The sequence below is a fragment of the Pavona decussata genome, unplaced genomic scaffold (assembly GCF_977016875.1).
Source record: "Pavona decussata unplaced genomic scaffold, jaPavDecu1.1 SCAFFOLD_16, whole genome shotgun sequence".
Classification (NCBI taxonomy): domain Eukaryota; kingdom Metazoa; phylum Cnidaria; class Anthozoa; order Scleractinia; family Agariciidae; genus Pavona; species Pavona decussata.
The window spans coordinates 1349390-1370270 of NW_028145439.1; the positions used below are offsets into that span (position 1 = coordinate 1349390).

At 38.1% G+C, this 20881-nt stretch overlaps 2 protein-coding genes and 1 pseudogene across 2 annotated transcripts; all 3 read right to left on the reverse strand.

The window, feature by feature from the left end:
- Window positions 1-282: 282 nt before the first annotated feature.
- On the reverse strand, window positions 283-1212 carry LOC146487231 (melanocyte-stimulating hormone receptor-like). Its single transcript, XM_085084377.1, has one exon. The coding sequence runs from the start codon at window positions 1210-1212 to the stop codon at window positions 283-285; it is 930 nt and encodes a 309-aa protein (XP_084940503.1).
- Window positions 1213-10356: 9144 nt separating this feature from the next.
- Window positions 10357-12126, reverse strand: LOC146487232 (uncharacterized; annotated as a pseudogene).
- A 495-nt stretch (window positions 12127-12621) lies between these two features.
- Window positions 12622-13557, reverse strand: LOC146487233 (melanocyte-stimulating hormone receptor-like). The gene has a single exon (XM_085084386.1). The coding sequence runs from the start codon at window positions 13555-13557 to the stop codon at window positions 12622-12624; it is 936 nt and encodes a 311-aa protein (XP_084940512.1).
- Window positions 13558-20881: the final 7324 nt, after the last annotated feature.

The window sequence follows — 20881 nt, forward strand, 5'->3', positions numbered from 1 at the left end:
CTACGTCTGTGGGGGGTGGGTGGACGTAATGGTTTTTCTTTTTTCTTTTTTTTACTACACAGGTGAGGTAAATTAGCCACTGGTAAGACATACATAAGCTGACGTTTCAGCGTTAGCCCTTGGTCAGGTAAGTGCGCGTTAAGGTGAAAAATATGGGATGGTCCTATTTCAGAAAATTAAATCTCTAACATGTCCTCTAACATAGGAATAAGCAGAGTCTCACTGCGCCATCCTAGCTCCCCCAAAACTGTTGGCCTACTTTGAATTTTTCAGTTAAGCCGATCAGCACCATAGTTGCTTGATAATACTTTTTACAGCTTGTCTCACCTCTCTCATCTTCCAGCAGTAAAGAAGCGGGTTTAATGACGAGTTTAGGAAAACTAAAGTGAAAGTAAATTTGCTGACGATACCAAGAGAGGGATATGGCCGTGCACTTGCAGACGACACAATTAAGAACACACCATTTGGTAGGTAACAAAGAACTAATGTCAATTGCAGCCACAGTGAACTGGAAACTGCCTTTCTGAATCGCGCTATGTTGAGCTGACTTGACTGGCTTGACAATTCAAACTCTTGAACTTCATTTTGGCGTTGACGGAGTTTCAGAAAAATTTTTGTGTAAGAAACACTAGAGGTTGTTAAACATACGCCGGTCAATATCTGACTGTACTTAACAGCGATTTCATTACTTTTAACGTACATCGTGGAAAAGACGATAGAAATTACACATAGCGTAGTTAAAAACATGTAAGTTCGCCTCAAAGTCACAACTTGTCTGTATTTGAGTCCCAACGACAGGGCGAGAAGCCGGTCCACACTTATTGCGGTCATAATCAACAAAGACATTCCACACAAAATATAACCTGTTACTACAAGTGAAACAAATATGTGGCGACAGAAATTCCAATGTTCGAAGATGGTAGACATCCAAAAGATGACAGCGATGGGCTCCGAAACAAGACCAACACAGAGGTCGGATATCGCCAGACAGCGAAGTAAGAGTTTGGACGGCGGATGAAGCGAATTCTCTTTGTGAAGGGCGACTAGGATCAGAGTATTCCCCAGAAATGCAGTAACAGACAGAAAAATGTTCACCGCGGAAACCGCAAGGCCTGTTACCCTGTTGTATTCAAAACTATTGTAACCTGCTGAGCAGAACAGCTCTTCTTTTTTCATTTCTCCTCCATTTTCAGTGAAATTTGCTATGGCCATGTTACTGCAATATGAGTACTTTTAGTTGTAGCCGTAGGCCTGAAGCTTATTTATAGAACCAGAATTCACCCAACTTGACGTATATTCATTGCTTTTGCAGGTGTAAAAATCAAATATTGTTTAATTACACTTCCTCCTGTTCTTTGATTTACCGACGTCCATGAGCACAAATAAAAATTATGGAATTATAATTAAATGTCTAATTTCCGAAAAAGAGATGTACCTTTTAAAAATACATTCATTTTTTTTAAATGGCAACGTTACAATAAAGAGGAAAACTCTCCTTCAAGTTCTTAAAAGTAATTCTTCGGTGCAAAACAGAGCTGGGGATTTTTGTTACTGATTTTTCAAAACGTTCGTGTCTCGTTCAATTCCATTATCGCTTCGGGCACTTAGAATAAACTATCCACATATTTGGCGCCAAAAACACTTCCTGACAATCCATAAAAGTTGCGTTTTCCTGTCGGTGCTAATCACGAATGTGAGCATGAAGCACCTGCAGTTATACGTTAAATATCATGGAGTCGTAGGATGGCCGAGAAGACTAAAATTTCAACCCAAGCGAATTTATCTTTTCGCTGTTGCTCTTTTCGACTCTTTGCTAAAGATTCATAATCTCTTAGCTCTGTGATCACTAGCTCTAAATCTCTGACTTTCTTCAAAAATAATTTTTTTTATTAAGAACTGTTAATTTTTTAACATACAATTTGTTCTCCAATCTTCTGCCTCTTACTTATTCATAGTTAAAGGGGAAGTATCACGCAAATTTGCAGTCATTTCAAAAGCCAAAAATGTTTGTCTGTCAGCAGATACAAAGAAATAAAGAAATAATTGTCAAGTTTGTCATAAATCATCGCCCCAGTGTAATAAAACTAATAAATCTGTCGATTAGTACCTCTGGCCAGAGACAGAGTAGGCCGGTGTGAATTGCCGGAAACTTGAAACATGTTAGGCTAATGTATTTCATTTTCTCGCATTTTCGTTTCCAAAATGCGCTAGAACAGATCACGAGTTTTTCCTTTTAAGAATTGGGCTGATTTCTTTCTTCTCGTCATTCTAGAATTATTTGGCAGCTCATTGAAGGTCTCATTTCATTATTTTTAACAAAATATACCAAAAACCCCATGATACTTCCCCTTTAAAGTACCTAATCATTCACTCTTGTATTTCTTGTGAGAAATCCTAATTTCATATAAGCATCGTGGTTTCGTTTGGGTTTCCACGCCATTTTTTACCTTCGACTGAAAATCTGTGCTTGTATTGTATTTTGTTACGTTTGCAGCACGGCAAAGATAAAAATCAAAAACAAAACAACAACAACAACAACAAAAATGAGTAGCGTTTGTTTAACTAGGATATTCGTCGTTTTTGGAAAATGCTTTAGATGGAAAAGTTGAGTCACCGAAATCCATTATCAGGCAAATTGTTCAAAATTAATCTTTTTCGATAAAATACTTAAAAAGGAGTATAAAGAACATTTTTAATCATTATTTTTAGTGTTTGATTAGAATGCCTCAGTTGCAACACTCTTCTTGACCACTTTGCAATCGAATTTGTATAAATGGCAAGTTCCCAGCCACATTCATTAGATATATTTACAAATGCATTCAGCTTTGACATCGTAGGATGTTTTTTTACGGAAGATGGAAAGTTTATTTGTGGACGGAAAACGTAAAGTTAACACAAAAAAAAGTGCTTTGCACTAATTTCGCAATATTGACCTTAAATACAGAAAAGCTTTGTTTAGCTTACAAATTCGAGTCAATAAATTATTTAAAAAGGATTTCACTGTAAAAATAAAGCTAAAAAAGAAAGAAATCTTGACCGCTCAGCGGCCTATCTCAATTTCAAGGCTAACATGTATATATATAAATAAAAATGCAATTAATTATCAGCAGAACACTAAGTATTTACACGTGCATATATAAAAGCAATAAGAAGTATGAAAAGGTCTTTCGCTTTTAGCGTATATCCATATATTTTTACCTCAAAAACAGCTTCCTGAGGAAGCGACAATTTCCTGGTAAAATAAGGCACAAACACAATTTTGGTCACATATTATTTGAAAGTTTTTGAGGAAACATAACCAAAAGCCTGTTCAGGCATATTTTGGAGAAATTTGTGATTTTTATGAAAAAGGTTAAATCAGCGAGTGAACACAATGCCAGAAAAAGCTGGTCTCCCCCTCCCCCAAGGAAAACATTTGCGAGTTATTGCGTGCGCTTCGGCGTTATCGCTGCTGTACAATATAATTTAGACCTGAGGAAGCAAGAATCCAGACATTGGCATCGCGGACGACGTGAAAGGGAACTGGTAGCGAATGCTGTTTCCCCCTTTAAATTATTTGACGTCAGTGTGTCAAGTCACAAACGCCTATAGAAAGGCTTTGCTATTCGCAAGTAAAGCAGAAATACGCCATATATAGGACAACAAGCAAAGTCCTGTTGCCTTAAGTGACGTTCTTAGATTCTTTAATTAAAGATTCTTATGTTTCAATTTCCCATGCAATGAGACCCCCATGAAATAGGCCAAATCACGTTATTAGGAGCCTCTATGATCCTCTATCTGTTTTAATTCCTTCAGTCAACACTTTCCCGAGTTGATTAATTTTTAAAACTTATTTTTTCGGCCACGAAAAGGTAACACGTATGACGATTTAATTGTGCGACTGATCTTCTTTGATTGGGTATTTATAATGTGGGCATTACAAAGGTCCTCTAAGGCCCTTTCCTAAAATGAATCTACTTGAGAAAGGCTTGGCTGCAAGACTTGTTGAAGAGATACATATTCAAGAACCCCTATTTACTGCCAAAGCGACTGAATGTTGAATTGAAGAGTTCCAAGGACTCAAAAAGTCAGTCATTGGTAGGAAAGAGGATTTGAAATCGGGACCTCCGGTGTTACGTGTCTCATCTGCTATGCCACGCCAAAACCTAAAGACGGTTGGAATGAGGGGGGAAGGGGTAGTTTCTGAAGAAATTGTGGAGGTGCGTCTGTGGGGGAGGGGGGAAGTGATGGTTTTATTAACTGCTCTGATTAGGTAAGTTAGCCACTGTTAAGAGATACATAAGGTCACGTTCCATCGTTAGCCCTTGGTCAGGTAGGGGTGCGTTGAGGCGAAAAATATGTGATGTACCTATTTCAGAAAATTAAATCTCTAACATGTCCTCTAACATAAAAAAAAATAAGCAGGATCTCAGCTTTAAATATTTAAAAAGAAATCTTCATTATTTCATCAGTAAGTGTTTATGAAATTTTTAAATAGATTAAATGTATCAATAAATAGAAATGCGCCATCCCAGCTCATCCAAAACTGTTGGCCTTCTTTGAATCTTTCAGTTAAGCCGAACAGCACCATAGTTGCTTGATAATACTCTTTACAGCTTGCCTCACCTCTCTCATCTTCCAGCAGTAAAGACGCGGGTTTAATGACGAGTTTAGGAAAACTAAAGTGTAAGTAAATTTGATAAGAAGAGAGGGATATGGCCGTGCACTTGCAGTCGACACAATTATGAACACACAATTGGGTAGGTAACAAACAACTAATGTAAATTGCAGCCACAATGCACAGGACACTGCCTCTCTGTATCGCGCAATGTTCAGCTGACTTGATTGGCTTGGAACTTCAAACTCTTCAACAGCAGTTTGGCGTTGACGGAGTTTCAAAAAAATTTCATTACTTTTCACGTACATCGTTGAAAAGACGATAGAAATTACAAAAAAACATGACTAAAAAAATGGAAAACTGAACCATCGGAGCGAAGACAAGAACGAACAAAAACGACCTAGATATTTAACCTATGGCGTCAACTCCGGGAAAGAACCAGGAACACACGGGGTGGGGCACCACTACGCCATTCCTGCTCCCCTCACACTGTAGGCGTACTTTGAAAATTTCAGTTAAGCCGGACTACACCAAAGTTGCTTGATTGTCTTCTTAACAGCTTGCCTCAGTTCTCTCATCTTCCAACAGTAAAGAAGCGGGTTTAATGACGAGTTTAAGAAAACAAAAGTCAGACCAATTTTGTTGACGAGAGAAAGAAATGGAGATATTCTACATTTGGACGTCAAAAATGCTACCAGACCGTTTGGTAAGTAACAAACAACTAACGTCAACTGCAGCCATAGTGCACTGGAAACTGCCTTTCTGTATCGCGCTATGTTGAGCTGGTTTGATTGACGTGGCAATTTAAACTCTTGAACTTCATTTTGGCGTTGACGGAGTTTCAGAAAAATTTTTGTGAAAGAAACGCTTGAGGTTGTTAAACATACCGTGGTCAATATCTGAATGTACCTAGCAGCAATTTCATTACTTTTCACGTACATCGTTGAAAAGACGATAGAAATTACACAAATCGTAGTTAAAAACGTGTAAGTTCGCCTCAAAGTCACAACTTGTCTGTATTTGAGTTCCAAAGACAAGGCGAGAAGCCGGTCCACACTTATTGCGGTCATAATCGACAAAGACATTCCACACAAAATATAACTTGTTACTACAAGTGAAACAAATATTTGGCGACAGAAATTCCAACGTTCGAAGATGGTAGACATCCAATAGATGACAGCGAGGGGCGCCGAAACAAGACCAACGCAGAGGACGGATATCGCCAGACAGCGAAGTAAGAGTTTGGACGGCGGATGAAGCGAATTCTCTTTGTGAAGGGCGACCAGGATCAGAGAATTCCCCAGGAATGCCGTAACAGACAGAAAAATGTTCACCGCAGAAACCGCCAGGCCTGTTACCCTACTGTACTCAAAACTATTGTAACCTGCTGCGCAGAACAGCTCTTCATTTTTCATTTCTCCTCCATTTTCAGTGAAATTTGCTATCGCCATGTTAATTACTGCAATGTAAATACTGGTAGTTGTAGTCGTAGGCCTGAAGCTCATTTATACATCCAGAAGTGATTCACCCAGCTAGACGTCTAGTATCAGAACGTTCCCCAGAAATGTAGTAATGAACAGAAAAATGTCCAAAGACACTACAAGGTTTGTCAACTGTCTATTTACAATCGCCATGTTCCTGTCAAATGCCGAATATCTGTACTGAGTTGCATTCAAAGACCTTAAACCTACATATTATAATTCAGTATCCGCCCAGCAGCACGTAGATTATCGCTTTTTTATGTGACAAAATCAATACTGTTAGCGCTTTCATCCGGCTGTGTATTTTGTCTGTTTCATGAAGTCAAATAAGAACGAGAGGATTATTTGACACATTATTAAAAGAAAACAATTGCAGAAAATTTATTTTTTTTATTAAAATCCCTTCTTCCGTTTTTCAAGAAATTTCTTGCGCGATAGCCGATAATATCAATAGTCTAGCTGCTCTCGTAAGCTTGTAATTGTTTTAATTGTGTAGCAACTGCTAATTTTTTTTAGGGTTGGCGGTATTTTTCTGTTGTTTGTTCTATTCGGTTTTCTAGAAGGGTTGTAAGCCAATCGTGTGAGACGTGAGAGCTGCAAAAATAGCCCCTGAAAATCATTTTCCTGCTTAATTTTGATTACATTCATGAATTTCTTACTTAATGTTAAAATAAACTTTTCATGTTTAACATCCGCAAACAAATTTCTGCATCTTTTGTGCGCCCATCTTCTCGTCATCGTTAATTACGACTGTGACAAAGAGAACACTTGTAGTTATGTTAACACAGATGCAAGATATCCGAGGAGAATTTTGCACATAAAGATTTTTTTTCCCTTTGCTGTTGCTCTGAGCTTAAGGGTAAAGAGCTTCTTCAAATATATATTAAAAAAAAACTTCTGGTAGAAAACAGATCGATCTCCTTTATGTGACTCAGACATGAATGTTTCTCGTTTTAACAAATGTACTTTTTTTTTTTGTATCTAACCAAACATTCTCATTAAAAACTGAGATTTTAGAAACTGACGGATATTGGCTTTTTCGACGAACAAACATTGATTGTTGTGAATTGGTAAATTGTCATACACACGTTAATCATGCCTTTGCTTAACGTAGCGGACAAAATTTCACATATCTACCTACCTACCGTACCTACCTTTCTGAATAAAAAAAAGGCATTCAATTTATAAATTTGGTCTAGTACAATTTGAAGAGCAGTTAAAATTGGCTCACAATTTCTTCAGTGACATAAAATATAATAATAAAGTCAATTAACAGAACAAAATAAATGATGCGACGTATGTTATATACATTAAAATAAATATATACACATATTAATTTCTACTTCTGGTGTAAAAATGGCAGTGAAGTTTTCAATTAAAGAAGTGAATGCCCTAAGTTGTTAGGAATGGCTTGGGAATCTGTCAGCATATGGTTGCACCGCTCAAGGAAATAACAAATTGAACGCGGGAAACTGGACTCCCGTTCACTATTGTTGAAAGCCGTGGCGCATGCAGACCTTCAGGTAAATGGGAGGCCCGCTCTCGATCACGTGACTCGTTTCTCTTCATGAAAAGAAATATCTCGGCGCCTCGACCCCACGTGCGAGCCTCGGTTTTGGTCTAAAAAATAAGTGGGGTGGGGTGGGACACCTCCTCTAGATCAGCCATTGATGAAATGGACACACTATCAGGAACGTCGTTCGAGCTAGATAAAGATTGTTTTTGGTAAACGGTGCTAATGTTAGGGAGATTATGATTTGAATTTCCAAAAAGGGATCTCTCATTTACCAGTCAGATCTACGTATACCATGCACGAAACATTATCAAAGTTTGACTGTGTAGAAACTTGGATTTCTTCAGGAGGCTCAATTTGGTTGCAAAGTTTTTAATGACTTCTTTCAGATCAGGTATCCAGCTCATGTTTTGATCCAAGGTAACACCCAGAAGCCTGGCCGTAGCCTTGTCTTCAATAATGGACTTGCCAATATAAATGGAAGGCAGCGGACCAATATGCCGAGCTTTGGAGAGTAACATTACATCGCACTTGCCAGGATGTGGAGTGAGGCGGTTGTTAACACACCAAGTGTAAAATTCTTTCAGGGCACAATATACCAGAGTATATTGTATATTAGTCTCATTCAGAAGTCAGATTTATGTATATCATGCACGAAACGTCATCAAAGTTTGACTCTGGGGTTCATATTATTCAACACTGGAGAATGAAGCGAGAGCGTGGATGAAGTGAAGAATACTTGTGAGGGTCGACTAGGATCAGAGTATCTTTCTAAAACGCAATGGACAGAAACTGTTTACTGACACTGCGCATACAAGGTTTGTAAAATGATGGTGTGTGTCACCAGTTTAATCTGCTTAACATGAAAGCAGTATTTCAACAGTTTCGTTGTTACCATATGGTCCTATTTAACGTCAATTCTCTGCAAATGAACCACCTCCCAAGCTTTTATCGTGAAGTCTTGAAACAGTGGCAAAGCACAAAACAGGCCTTTCAAAACGACACATCTCCCCACGATGAAATAATTTGGAACAACCGCAACATAAAAATCGAAGGTAAAACGCGTTTTTATAAAGATTGGTTCGAAAAAAATATATTCTACGTATTGAAGACCTTCAAAATGACGGAAATTTCCTGTCTTTTAATCAATTCTCCGAAAAATTACATCTTGAAACGCCGTTTACTTTATATTTTGGATTGATCAATTCTATTTCGACTAAACGGAAATTAGCAATAAAAAGAACTCCCCGGCAAATGTCGGAAAATGATAACAAAAGAAACATTATCTCTACCAAAAACGTATACTCCGTTATGATAAAAAACACTTTTTTTACCCTTCCCCCCCCCACCGCTGAAAGCAAAATTTTAAGGCTCGGTTTTAATCAAGCAAACATAGACAGAGTTTATGAATTACCCTTTCAGATAAAAAATGACATAAAGATATCAATGTTCCAATATAAGATCATTCATAATATTCTTCCAACAAAAGTTAGCCTTTTTAAAGCCAAAATTTCAGATAATGACATATGCCCTCAATGTCTCACTGACAGGCATTCTTTAGATCACATGTTCTTACACTGCTCTTTAACTTTATCTTTTTGGAATTTATTTCAAAACTGGTGGTCCAGTAAAACTAAGGAAAATATCACATTATCAAACAGCATGATTTTATATGGAATTTTTGACAATCAGATGCACATGTACGCTTTAAACTACACACTCCTTCTCGCAAAATTCTCCATATATTGCAAATGCTTACACGATGAAAAACTATGTTTCGACAGTTTTCTGTCACTCTTAATAGAAAAAGTTAATATACAAAGAGGAATTGCTATTCAAAACAACAAACTTACTAAATTCACTGAAATATATGGATTTTTTTTGTAATTATTTTTTTTCTTCAAACACGTTATTTTTGTCCTTACTTGTTTTTTTGTTTCCCCTGTAAGTATGATAATATACGTATGTACCGTACATAAAATCTATTGTAACTTACGTATATACTTCAGAATATCTTGTAAAACGCTACTGTCTATATGTACTTTGTATAGTTTATTGTTACTGTTTCTTGTAAATACTAACTCTAACAAAATATTCTAATTAAAAAAATGGTCCTGTTTAATATCATTGAATATCTGACTTTGTACTCACGGGTCCAAAGTACATATTTGCACCAGCAGCTCTACATATTGAAAGTGAATGTATGAAAATTCATGCATTTGATATATTCACCCGCATCTCATCACCTCTACGGGTACATTATCAATTCACAAAATGATCAGCTCCCAGTTAGCATGATAGCTTAATAGGCCATCTCCGAGTTCCATTGGACCTTATTATGAAAGCGAGGCTAAGTGCAAAGCTTTTATTATGAAAAATAGTTTTCATTCATATGCAAACAAAGCTAATTTTTATATGAAAAGTTTTGCATTTAGCCTCGCTTCCATAATGAGGTTTACACAACTCGGAAATGGCCTATTGGTAGAGCACTGCACCGGTATCGCAGAGTTCATGGGTTTGAATCCCGTTCAAGCCTGAATTTTTTTTTCAGGCTTTCTTTTCGCAGCTGCTATGTTGCGTACATAACTGTGATGATCATTCGCTTATTCATAGCTCCACATATTTATCGCTGCTTTTTGTTAGAGACAAAATCGATATTGTTACACGTAAATGACGTTCAACTTCTGTGTATTTAATTATTCCATGAATCAAATAAAAACGACTACATTATTGGAAACTAGTGTCATCTCGAAAAATCAGATAAACCTATTTCAGAAAATTAAATCTCTAACATAAAAATACTTGATCAGCAGGGATTTGCTAAAGCAAAGGCATAGAAAAAACCAGGAAAGATTCATTACTCGACGTTTCGGGGTCATCGTGACTCCATTATCAAGAGACTAGTTTAAAAACATGCAAATAAGGAAAGGTACAAGAATAGCATTAATTAGGATGAAGGGCTTAAACAAACACCTTGGCGCGGATGGAATCCGTTTGCACGTTCAGTGTTGGCTTACGCATGCGAATATACAACATCTCTTTAACAAGGCAATCAAATTTGCCGCTACATTTCGCGATGACGTTGAAATGCTCGATCAAACGTTCAGGCATTTCACTATTGTGCTGGAGGTGGTAGTGTTTGTAGATAGAAGATGATTTTCTTGTGTGCCCTTCTACGCGCTCGTGTAAGTGACCACGTGTATAGCCCACATACCCTGCATCACACAGGTTACATTTAAATTCATAAACGATACATTGTTGGTTAACAATAGGGGGTTATTTTCGTGTTGCTTAAGCTGTTGCTCGAGCTTAGGGCTAACGAACACTGGTTGGACAGTCACGCTTAACTTCGAGCTTAGACTGTTCAGTTGTTGTTTAACATGATTAGCTGACGACTGGTCCTTGAAGGGTAACACTAATCCCACAATCTCCGATGGTACGTCTGGTGATGGACAGGGCTCTGCAGATGAAATCCTTCTCTCAACGAACCGCTTGATTGTAGTTTCAACCAGTGGCTTTGGGTATTTCAAGTTATGAAAAACCCCTCTAAGGCGGTCACATTCCTCGGAGAAGAAAGACAAGTTAGAAGATAATCGATAAGCGCGATCAACCATGGTGTTAACTAGGCTGCGCTTGTACTTAATGTCAACATGACTCAGGAAATGCAGAAGGAGACCCGTGTTGGTTCTTTTAATGTAGACCTTGCTCTCAATCTTTGGTGCACGGTTAAGCAGTTCAGTTCCTAGAAAGGGAAGGGATCCTTCCCGTTCGACTTCCATGGTAAACTTGAGGGAGGGATGGGTACAGTTAAGGGTTTCTAGAAACTGGCCAGCGGTCACCCTATCAGAAATTTAAATGTAACCTGTGTGATGCAGGGTATGTGGGCTACACACGTGGTCACTTACACGAGCGCGTAGAAGGGCACAAAAGAAAATCATCTTCTATCTACAAACACTACCACCTCCAGCACAATAGTGAAATGCCTGAACGTTTGATCGAGCATTTCAACGTCATCGCGAAATGTAGCGGCAAATTTGATTGCCTTGTTAAAGAGATGTTGTATATTCGCATGCGTAAGCCAACACTGAACGTGCAAACGGATTCCATCCGCGCCAAGGTGTTTGTTTAAGTCGTTCATCCTAATTAATGCTATTCTTGTACCTTTCCTTATTTGCATGTTTTTAAACTAGTCTCTTGATAATGGAGTCACGATGACCCCGAAACGTCGAGTAATGAATCTTTCCTGTTTTTTTCTAAACATAAAAATAAGGAGGAAAATCCCGCTCCCAATTTCTTAATTTCAAGCCTTTGTCTAATGTTGAAAATACTCAAAAATTTCCAATCTTAACTGCATGTTGGACTTCCACGATCAACTTTGTACACGTAAAATAAAGTTTTACATCCCACAGTTTATCCCCAACGATTTCTGCAGACACTTTCCTCTCGCTAGTAATTACAGATGCGAATATTGTGGACCGAACTTGTAGTATATTACGAACTCATAATATGACCAGCTCCCAGTTGGCTTGATAGCTCAGTTGGTAGAGCACTGCATCGGCATCGCAGAGGTCATGGGTCAGTCGAATCCCGTTCAAGCCTGAATTTATTTCAGGCTTTCTTTTCGCAACTCCTTAAGTTGCGTAGTAACTGCGAGGATCTTTCTTCTACTTGACCTTTCATCCGCAGTTCGAAAATAAATGTTTTATATATTTACATTAAAGTATACTAATATGACTGCAACGTGATTTTTTTCTTTCGTTGCTTGTGACCCACTACTTGGTCCCGTTATATTTCCACAGCAACTTGCATTGGCAAATGCAGGGGGAGGGTCTGAGGGGTCCTGTCCCCTCCCTGCTTTGTGGAGGGAAGAAGACTAAAATATCGCAGCAAAGACAAGAACCAACAAAAACGACCCAAATTAGTTTAACCTATGTCGTCAACTCCAGGAAAGAACCAGGAACACACGGGGTGGGGTACCACTACGCCATTGCTGCTCCCCTCACACTGTAGGCCTACTTTGCAAATTTCAGTTAAGCCGAACTGCACCAAAGTTGCTTGATTTTCTTCTTAACAGCTTGCCTCACTTTTCTCATTTTCCAATAGTAAAGAAGCGGGTTAAATGACGAGTTTAAGAAAACAAAAGTTAGTGAAATTATGTTGACCAAAGAAAGAAATGGAGATATTCTACTTTTGGTCGTCAAAAATGTTACCAGACCGTTTGGTAAGTAACAAACAACTAACGTCAACTGCAGCCACAGTGAACTGGAAACTGCCTTTCTGAATCGCGCTATGTTGAGCTGACTTGATTGGCTTGACAATTCAAACTCTTGAACTTCGTTTTGGCGTTGACGGAGTTTCAGAAAAATTTTTGTGTAAGAAACACTAGAGGTTGTTAAACATACGGTGGTTAATATCTGAATGTACTTAACAGCGATTTCATTACTTTTCACGTACATCGTTGAAAAGACGATAGAAATTACACAAAGCGTAGTTGAAAACATGTAAGTTCGCCTCAAAGTCACAACTTGTCTGTATTTGAGTCCAAACGACAGGGCGAGAAGCCGGTCCACACTTATTGCGGTCATAATCAACAAAGACATTCCACACAAAATATAACCTGTCACTACAAGTGAAACAAATATGTGGCGACAGAAATTCCAATGTTCGAAGATGGTAGACATCCAATAGATGACAGCGAGGGGCTCCGAAACAAGACCAACACAGAGGTCGGATATCGCCAGACAGCGAAGTAAGAGTTTGGACGGCGGATGAAGCGAATTCTCTTTGTGAAGGGCGACTAGGATCAGAGTATTCCCCAGAAACGCAGTAACAGACAGAAAAATGTTCACCGCGGAAACTGCAAGACCTGTTACCCTGTTGTATTCAAAACTATTGTAACCTGCTGAGCAGAACAGCTCTTCTTTTTTCATTTCTCCTCCATTTTCAGTGAAATTTGCTATGGCCATGTTACTGCAATATGAAAACTGTTAGTTGTAGCCGTAGGCCTGAAGCTTATTTATAGACCCAGAATTCACCCAACTTGACGTATATTCATTGCTTTTGCAGGTGTGAAAATCAAATATTGTCTAATTACACTTCCTCCTGTTGTATGATTTACCCACGTCCATGAGCACAAATAAAAATTATGGAATTATAATTAAATGTCTAATTTCCGAAAAAGAGATGTACCTTTAAAAAATACATTCATTTTTTTTAAATGGCAACGTTACAATAAAGAGGAAAACTCTCCTTCAAGTTCTTAAAAATAATTCTTCGGTGCAAAACAGAGCTGGGGATTTTTGTTACTGATTTTTCAAAACGTTCGTGTCTCGTTCAATTCCATTATCGCTTCGAGCACTTAAAATAAACTATCCACATATTTGGCCGCCAAAAACACTTCCTGACAATCCATAAAAGTTGCGTTTTCCTGTCGGTGCTAATCACGAATGTGAGCATGAAGCACCTGCAGTTATACGTTAAATATCATGGAGTTGTAGGATGGCCGGGAAGACTAAAATTTCAACCCAAGCGAATTTATCTTTTCGCTGTTGCTCTTTTCGACTCTTTGCTAAAGATTCATAATCTCTTAGCTCTGTGATCACTAGCTCTAAATCTCTGACTTTCTTCAAAAATAATTTCTTTATTAAGAACTGTTAATTTTTTAACATACAATTTGTTCTCCAATCTTCTGCCTCTTACTTATCTATAGTTAAAGGGGAAGTATCACGCAAATATGCAGTCATTTCAAAAGCCAAAAATATTTGTCTGTCAGCAGAAATAAAGCAATAAAGAAATAATTGTCAAGTTTGTCATAAATCATCGCCCCAGTGTAATAAAACTAATAAATCTGTTGATTAGTACCTCTGGCCAGAGACAGAGTAGGCCGGTATGGATTGCCGGAAACTTGAAACATCTTACGCTAATGTATTTGATTTTCTCGCATTTTCGTTTCCAAAATGCGCTGGAACAGATCACGAGTTTTTCCCTTTAAGAATTGGGCTGATTTCTTTCCTCTCGTCATTCTAGAATTATTTGGCAGCTGATTGAAGGTCTCATTTCATTATTTTTAACAAAATATACCAAAAACCCCATGATATATCCCCTTTAAAGTACCTAATCATTCACTCTTGTATTTCTTGTGAGAAATCCTAATTTCATATAAGCATCGTGGTTTCGTTTGGGTTTCCACGCCATTTTTTACCTTCGACTCGAAAACCTGTGCTTCTATTGCACGGCAAAGATAAAAATCAAAAACAAAACAACAACAACAGCAACAAAAATGAGTAGCGTTTGTTTAACTAGGATATTCGTCGTTTTTGGAAAATGCTTTGGATTGAAAAGTTAAATCACCGAAATCCATTATCAGGCAAATTGTCCAAAATTAACCTTTTTCGATAAAATACTTAAAAAAGAGTATAAAGAACATTTTTTATCACTTTTTTTAGTCTTTGATTAGAATGCCTCAGTTGCAACACTCTTCTTGACCACTTTGCAATCGAATGTGTATAAATGGCAAGTTCCCGGCCACATTCATTAGATATATTTACAAATGCATTCAGCTTTGACATCGTAGGATGTTTTTTTAAGGAAGATGGAAAGTTTATTTGTGGACGGAAAACGTAAAGTTAAGACAAAAAAAAGTGCTTTGAACTAATTTCGCAATATTTACCTTAAATACAGAAAAGCTTTGTTTAGCTTACAAATTCGAGTCAATAAATTATTTAAAAAGGATTTCACTGTAAAAATAAAGCTAAAAAAGAAAGAAATCTTGACCGCTCAGCGGCCTGTCTCAATTTCAAGGCTAACATGTATATATATAAATAAAAATGCAATTAATTATCAGCAGAACACTAAGTATTTACACGTGCATATATAAAAGCAATAAGAAGTGGGAAAACGTCTTTCGCTTTTAGCGTATATCCATATATTTTTACCTCAAAAACAGCTTCCTGAGGAAGCGACAATTTCCTGGTAAAATAAAATACAAAGACAATTTTGGTCACATATTATTTGAAAGTTTTTGAGGAATCATAACCAAAAGCCCGTTCAGGCATATTTTGGAGGAATTTGTGATGTTTATGAAAAAGGTTAAATCAGCGAGTGCACACAATGCTAGAAAAAGCTGGTCTACCCCTCCACCAAGGAAACATTTGCGAGTTATTGCGTGCGCTTCGGCGTTATCGCTGCTGTACAATATAATTTAGACCTGAGGCAGCAAGAATCCAGACATTGGCATCGCGGACGACGTGAAAGGGAACTGGTAGCGAATGCTGCTTCCCTCTTTAAATTATTTGACGTCAGTGTGTCAAGTCACAAACGCCTTTAGAAAGGCTTTGCTATTCGCAAGTAAAGCAGACATACGCCATATATAGGACAACAAGCAAAGTCCTGTTGCCTTAAGTGACGTTCTCAGATTCTTTAATTAAAGATTCTTATGTTTCAATTGCCCACGCAATGAGACTCCCATGAAATAGGCCAAATCGCGTTATTAGGTGACTCTATGATCCTCTATCTGTTTCAATTCCTTCAGTCAACACTTTGCCGAGTTGATTAATTTTTAAAACTTATTTTTTCGGCCACGAAAAGGTAACTTAATTGTGCGAAGATCTTCTTTGATTGGGTATTTATAATGTGGGCATTACAAAGGTCCTCTGAAGCCCTTTCCTAAAATGAATCTACTTGAGAAAGGCTTGGCTGCAAGACTTGTTTAAGAGATACGTATTCAAGAACCCCTATTTACTGCCAAAGCGACCGGATGTTGAATTGAAGAGTTCCAAGGACTCAAAAACTCAGTCATTTGTAGGAAAGAGGATTTGAAATCGGGACCTCCGGCGTTACGTGTCTCATCTACTATGCCACGCCAAAACCTAAAGACGGTTGCAATGAGGGGGGAAGGGGTAGTTTCTGAAGGAATTGTGGAGGTGCGTCTGTGGGGGAGGGGGGAAGTGATGGTTTTATTAACTGCACTGATTAGGTAAATTAGCCACTGGTAAGAGATACATAAGGTCACGTTCCATCGTTAGCCCTTGGTCAGGTACGAGCGCGTTTACGTGAAAAATATGTGATGTACCTATTTCAGAAAATTAAATCTCTAACATGTCCTCTAACAGAGAAATAAGCAGGGTCTCACTTTTAAATATTTAAAAACAAATCTTCATTATTTCATCAGTAAGTGTTTATGAAATTTTTAAATACATTAAATGTATCAATACAGAAAAAATGCGCCATCCCAGCTCCTCAAAAACTGTTGGCCTACTTTGAATCTTTCAGTTAAGCCGAACAGCACCATAGTTGCTTGATAATACTCTTTACAGCTTGCCTCACCTATCTCATCTTCCAGCAATAAAAGAGCGGGTTTAATGACGAGTTTAGGAAAACTAAAGTGTAAGTAAATTTGATAAGAAGAGAGGGATATGGCCGTGCACTTGCAGTCGACACAATTATGAACACACCATTTGGTAGGTAACAAACAACTAATGTAAATTGCAGCCACAATGCACAGGACACTGCCTCTCTGTATCGCGCAATGTTCAGCTGACTTGATTGGCTTGGAACTTCAAACTCTTGAACAGCAGTTTGGCGTTGACGGAGTTTCAGAAAAATTTCATTACTTTTCACGTACATCGTTGAAAAGACGATAGAAATTACACAAAACATGACTAAAAAAATGGAAAACTGAACCATCGGAGCGAAGACAAGAACCAACAAAAACGATCCAGATATTTAACCTATGGCGTCAACTCCAGGAAAGAAGCAGGATCACACGGGGTGGGGCACCACTACGCCATTCCGGCTCCCCTCACACTGTAGGCCTACTTTGAAAATTTCAGTTAAGCCGAACTACACCAAAGTTGCTTGATTGTCTTCTTAACAGCTTGCCTCAGTTCTCTCATCTTCCAACAGTAAAGAAGCGGGTTTAATGACGAGTTTAAGAAAACAAAAGTCAGACCAATTTTGTTGACCAGAGAAAGAAATAGAGATATTCTACTTTTGGACGTCAAAAATGTTACCAGACCGTTTGGTAAGTAACAAACAACTAACGTCAACTGTAGCCATAGTGCACTGGAAACTGCCTTTCTGTATCGCGCTATGTACATGTTGAGCTGGTTTGATTGACTTGGCAATTTAAACTCTTGAACTTCATTTTGGCGTTGACGGAGTTTCAGAAAAATTTTTGTGAAAGAAGCGCTTGAGGTTGTTAAACTGACATACCGTGGTCAATATCTGAATGTACCTAGCAGCAATTTCATTACTTTTCCCGTACATCGTTGAAAAGACGATAGAAATTACACAAAGCGTAGTTAAAAACATGTAAGTTCGCCTCAAAGTCACAACTTGTCTGTATTTGAGTCCCAAAGACAAGGCGAGAAGCCGGTCCACACTTATTGCGGTCATAATCAACAGAGACATTCCACACAAAATATAACTTGTTACTACAAGTGAAACAAATATGTGGCGACAGAAATTCCAACGTTCGAAGATGGTAGACATCCAAAAGATGACACAAGGGGCTCCGAAACAAGACCAACACAGAGGTCGGATATCGCCAGACAGCGAAGTAAGAGTTTGGACGGCGGATGAAGCGAATTCTCTTTGTGAAGGGCGACTACGATCAGAGTATTCCCCAGAAATGCAGTAACAGACAGAAAAATGTTCACCGCGGAAACCGCAAGACCTGTTACCCTGCTGTATACATAACTATTGTAACCTGCTGAGCAGAACAGCTCTTCATTTTTCATTTCTCCTTCATTTTCAGTGAAATTTGCTATCACCATGTTAATTACTGCAATGTGAATACTGGTAGTTGTAGTCGTAGGCCTGAAGCTCATTTATACATCCAGAAGTGAGTCACCCAGCTAGGCGTCTAGTATCAGAACGTTCCCCAGAAATGTAGTAGTGAACAGAGAAATGTTTAAAGACACTACAAGGTTTGTCAACTGTCTATTTACAATCGCCATGTTGCTGTCAAATGCCGAATATCTGTACTGAGTTGCATTCAAAGACCTTAAGTCTACATATTATAATTCAGTATCCGCCCAGCGGCACGTAGATTGTCGCTTTTTTATGTGACAAAATCAATACTGTTAGCGCTTCCATCCGGCTGTGTATTTTGTCTCTTTCATAAAGTCAAATAAGAACGAGAGGATTATTTGACACATTATTAAAAGAAAACAATTGCAGAAAATTTATTTTTTATCAAAATCCCTTCTTCCGTTTTTTAAGAAAAACTTTTTATTGGCAAAGGCCGATAATATCAATAGTCTAGATACTCTTGTAAGCTTGTAATTGTTTTAATTGTGTAGCAACTGCTGATTTTTTTATGGTTGGGGGTATTTTTCTGTTGTTTGCTCTATTCGGTTTCCTAGAAGGGTTGTAAGCCAATCGCGTGAGACGTGAGAGCTGCAAAAATAGCCCCCAAATACCATTTTCCTGTTTACTTTTGATTACATTCATGAATTTCTTACTTAATGTTAAAATAAACTTTTCAAGTTTAACATCCGTAAACAAATTTCTGCATCTTTTGTGCGCCCATCTTCTTGTCATCGGTAATTACGACTGTGAGAAGAGAACACTTGTAGTTATGTTAACACAGATGCAAGATATCCGGGGAGAGTTTTTCAGATAAGGATTTTATTTTCTACTTTGCTGTTGCTCGCAGCCTAAGGGTAAAGAACTGCTTTAAATATATATTAAAAAAAAAAAGCACTTCTGGTAGACAACAGATCGATCTCCTTTATGTGACTCAGACATGAATGTTTCTCGTTTTAACAAATGTACTTTTTTTTGTACCTAGCCTAACATTCTCATTAAAAACTGAGATTTTAGAAACTGACGGATATTGGCTTTTTCGATGAACAAACATTGATTGTTGTGAATTGGTAAATTGTCATACACACGTTAATCATGCCTTTGCTCAACATAGCGGACAAAATTTCACATATCTACCTACCTACTGTACCTACCTTTCTGAATAAAAAAAGGCATTCAATTTATAAATTTGGTCTAGTACAATTTGAAGAGCAGTTAAAATTGGCTCACAATTTCTTCAGTGAAATAAAATATAATAATAAAGTCAATTAACAGAACTAAATAAATGATGCGACGTATGTTATATACATTAAAATAAATATATACACATATTAATTTCTACTTCTGGTGTAAAAATGGCAGCGAAATTTTTAATTAAAGAAGTGAATGCACTAAGTTGTTAGGAATGGCTTGGGAATCTGTCAGCATATGGTTGCACCGCTCAATTGAACGCGGGAAACTGGACTCCCGTTCACTATTGTTGAAAGCAGTGGCGGATGCAGACCTTCAGGTAAATGGGAGGCCCGCTCTCGATCACGTGACTCGTTTCTCTTCGTGAAAAGAAATATCTCGGCGCCTCGGCCCTACGTACGAGCCTCGGTTTTGTCTAAAAAATAAGTGGGGTGGGGGTGGGGTGGGACCCCTCCCCTAGATCAGCCATTGATGAAATGGACACACTATCAGGAACGTCGTTTGAGCTAGATAAAGATTGTCTTTGGTAAACAGTGCTAATGTTAGGGAGATTATGATTTGAATTTCCAAAAAAGGGATCTCTCATTTACCAGTCAGATCTACGTATACCATGCACGAAACATTATCAAAGTTTGACTGTGTAGAAACTTGGATTTCTTCAGGAGGCTCAAATTGTTTGCAAAGTTTTTAATGACTTCTTTCAGATCAGGTATCCAGCTCATGTTTTGATCCAAGGTAACACCCAGAAGCCTGGCCGTAGCCTTGTATTCAATAATGGACTTGCCAATATAAATGGAAGGCAGCGGACCAATATGCCGAGCTTTGGAGAGTAACATTACATCGCACTTGCCAGGATGTGGAGTGAGGCGGTTGTTAACACACCAAGTGTAAAATTCTTTCAGGGCACAATATACCAGAGTATATTGTATATTAGTCTCATTCAGAAGTCAGATTTATGTATATCATGCACGAAACGTCATCAAAGTTTGACTCTGGGGTTCATATTATTCAACACTGGAAAATGAAGCGAGAGCGTAGATGAAGTGAAGAATACTTGTGAGGGTCGACTAGGATCAGAGTATCTTTCTAAAACGCAATGGACAGAAACTGTTTACTGACACTGCGCATACAAGGTTTGTAAAATGATGGTGTGTGTCACCAGTTTAATCTGCTTAACATGAAAGCAGTATTTCAACAGTTTCGTTGTTACCATATGGTCCTATTTAACGTCAATTCTCTGCAAATGAACCACCTCCCAAGCTTTTATCGTGAAGTCTTGAAACAGTGGCA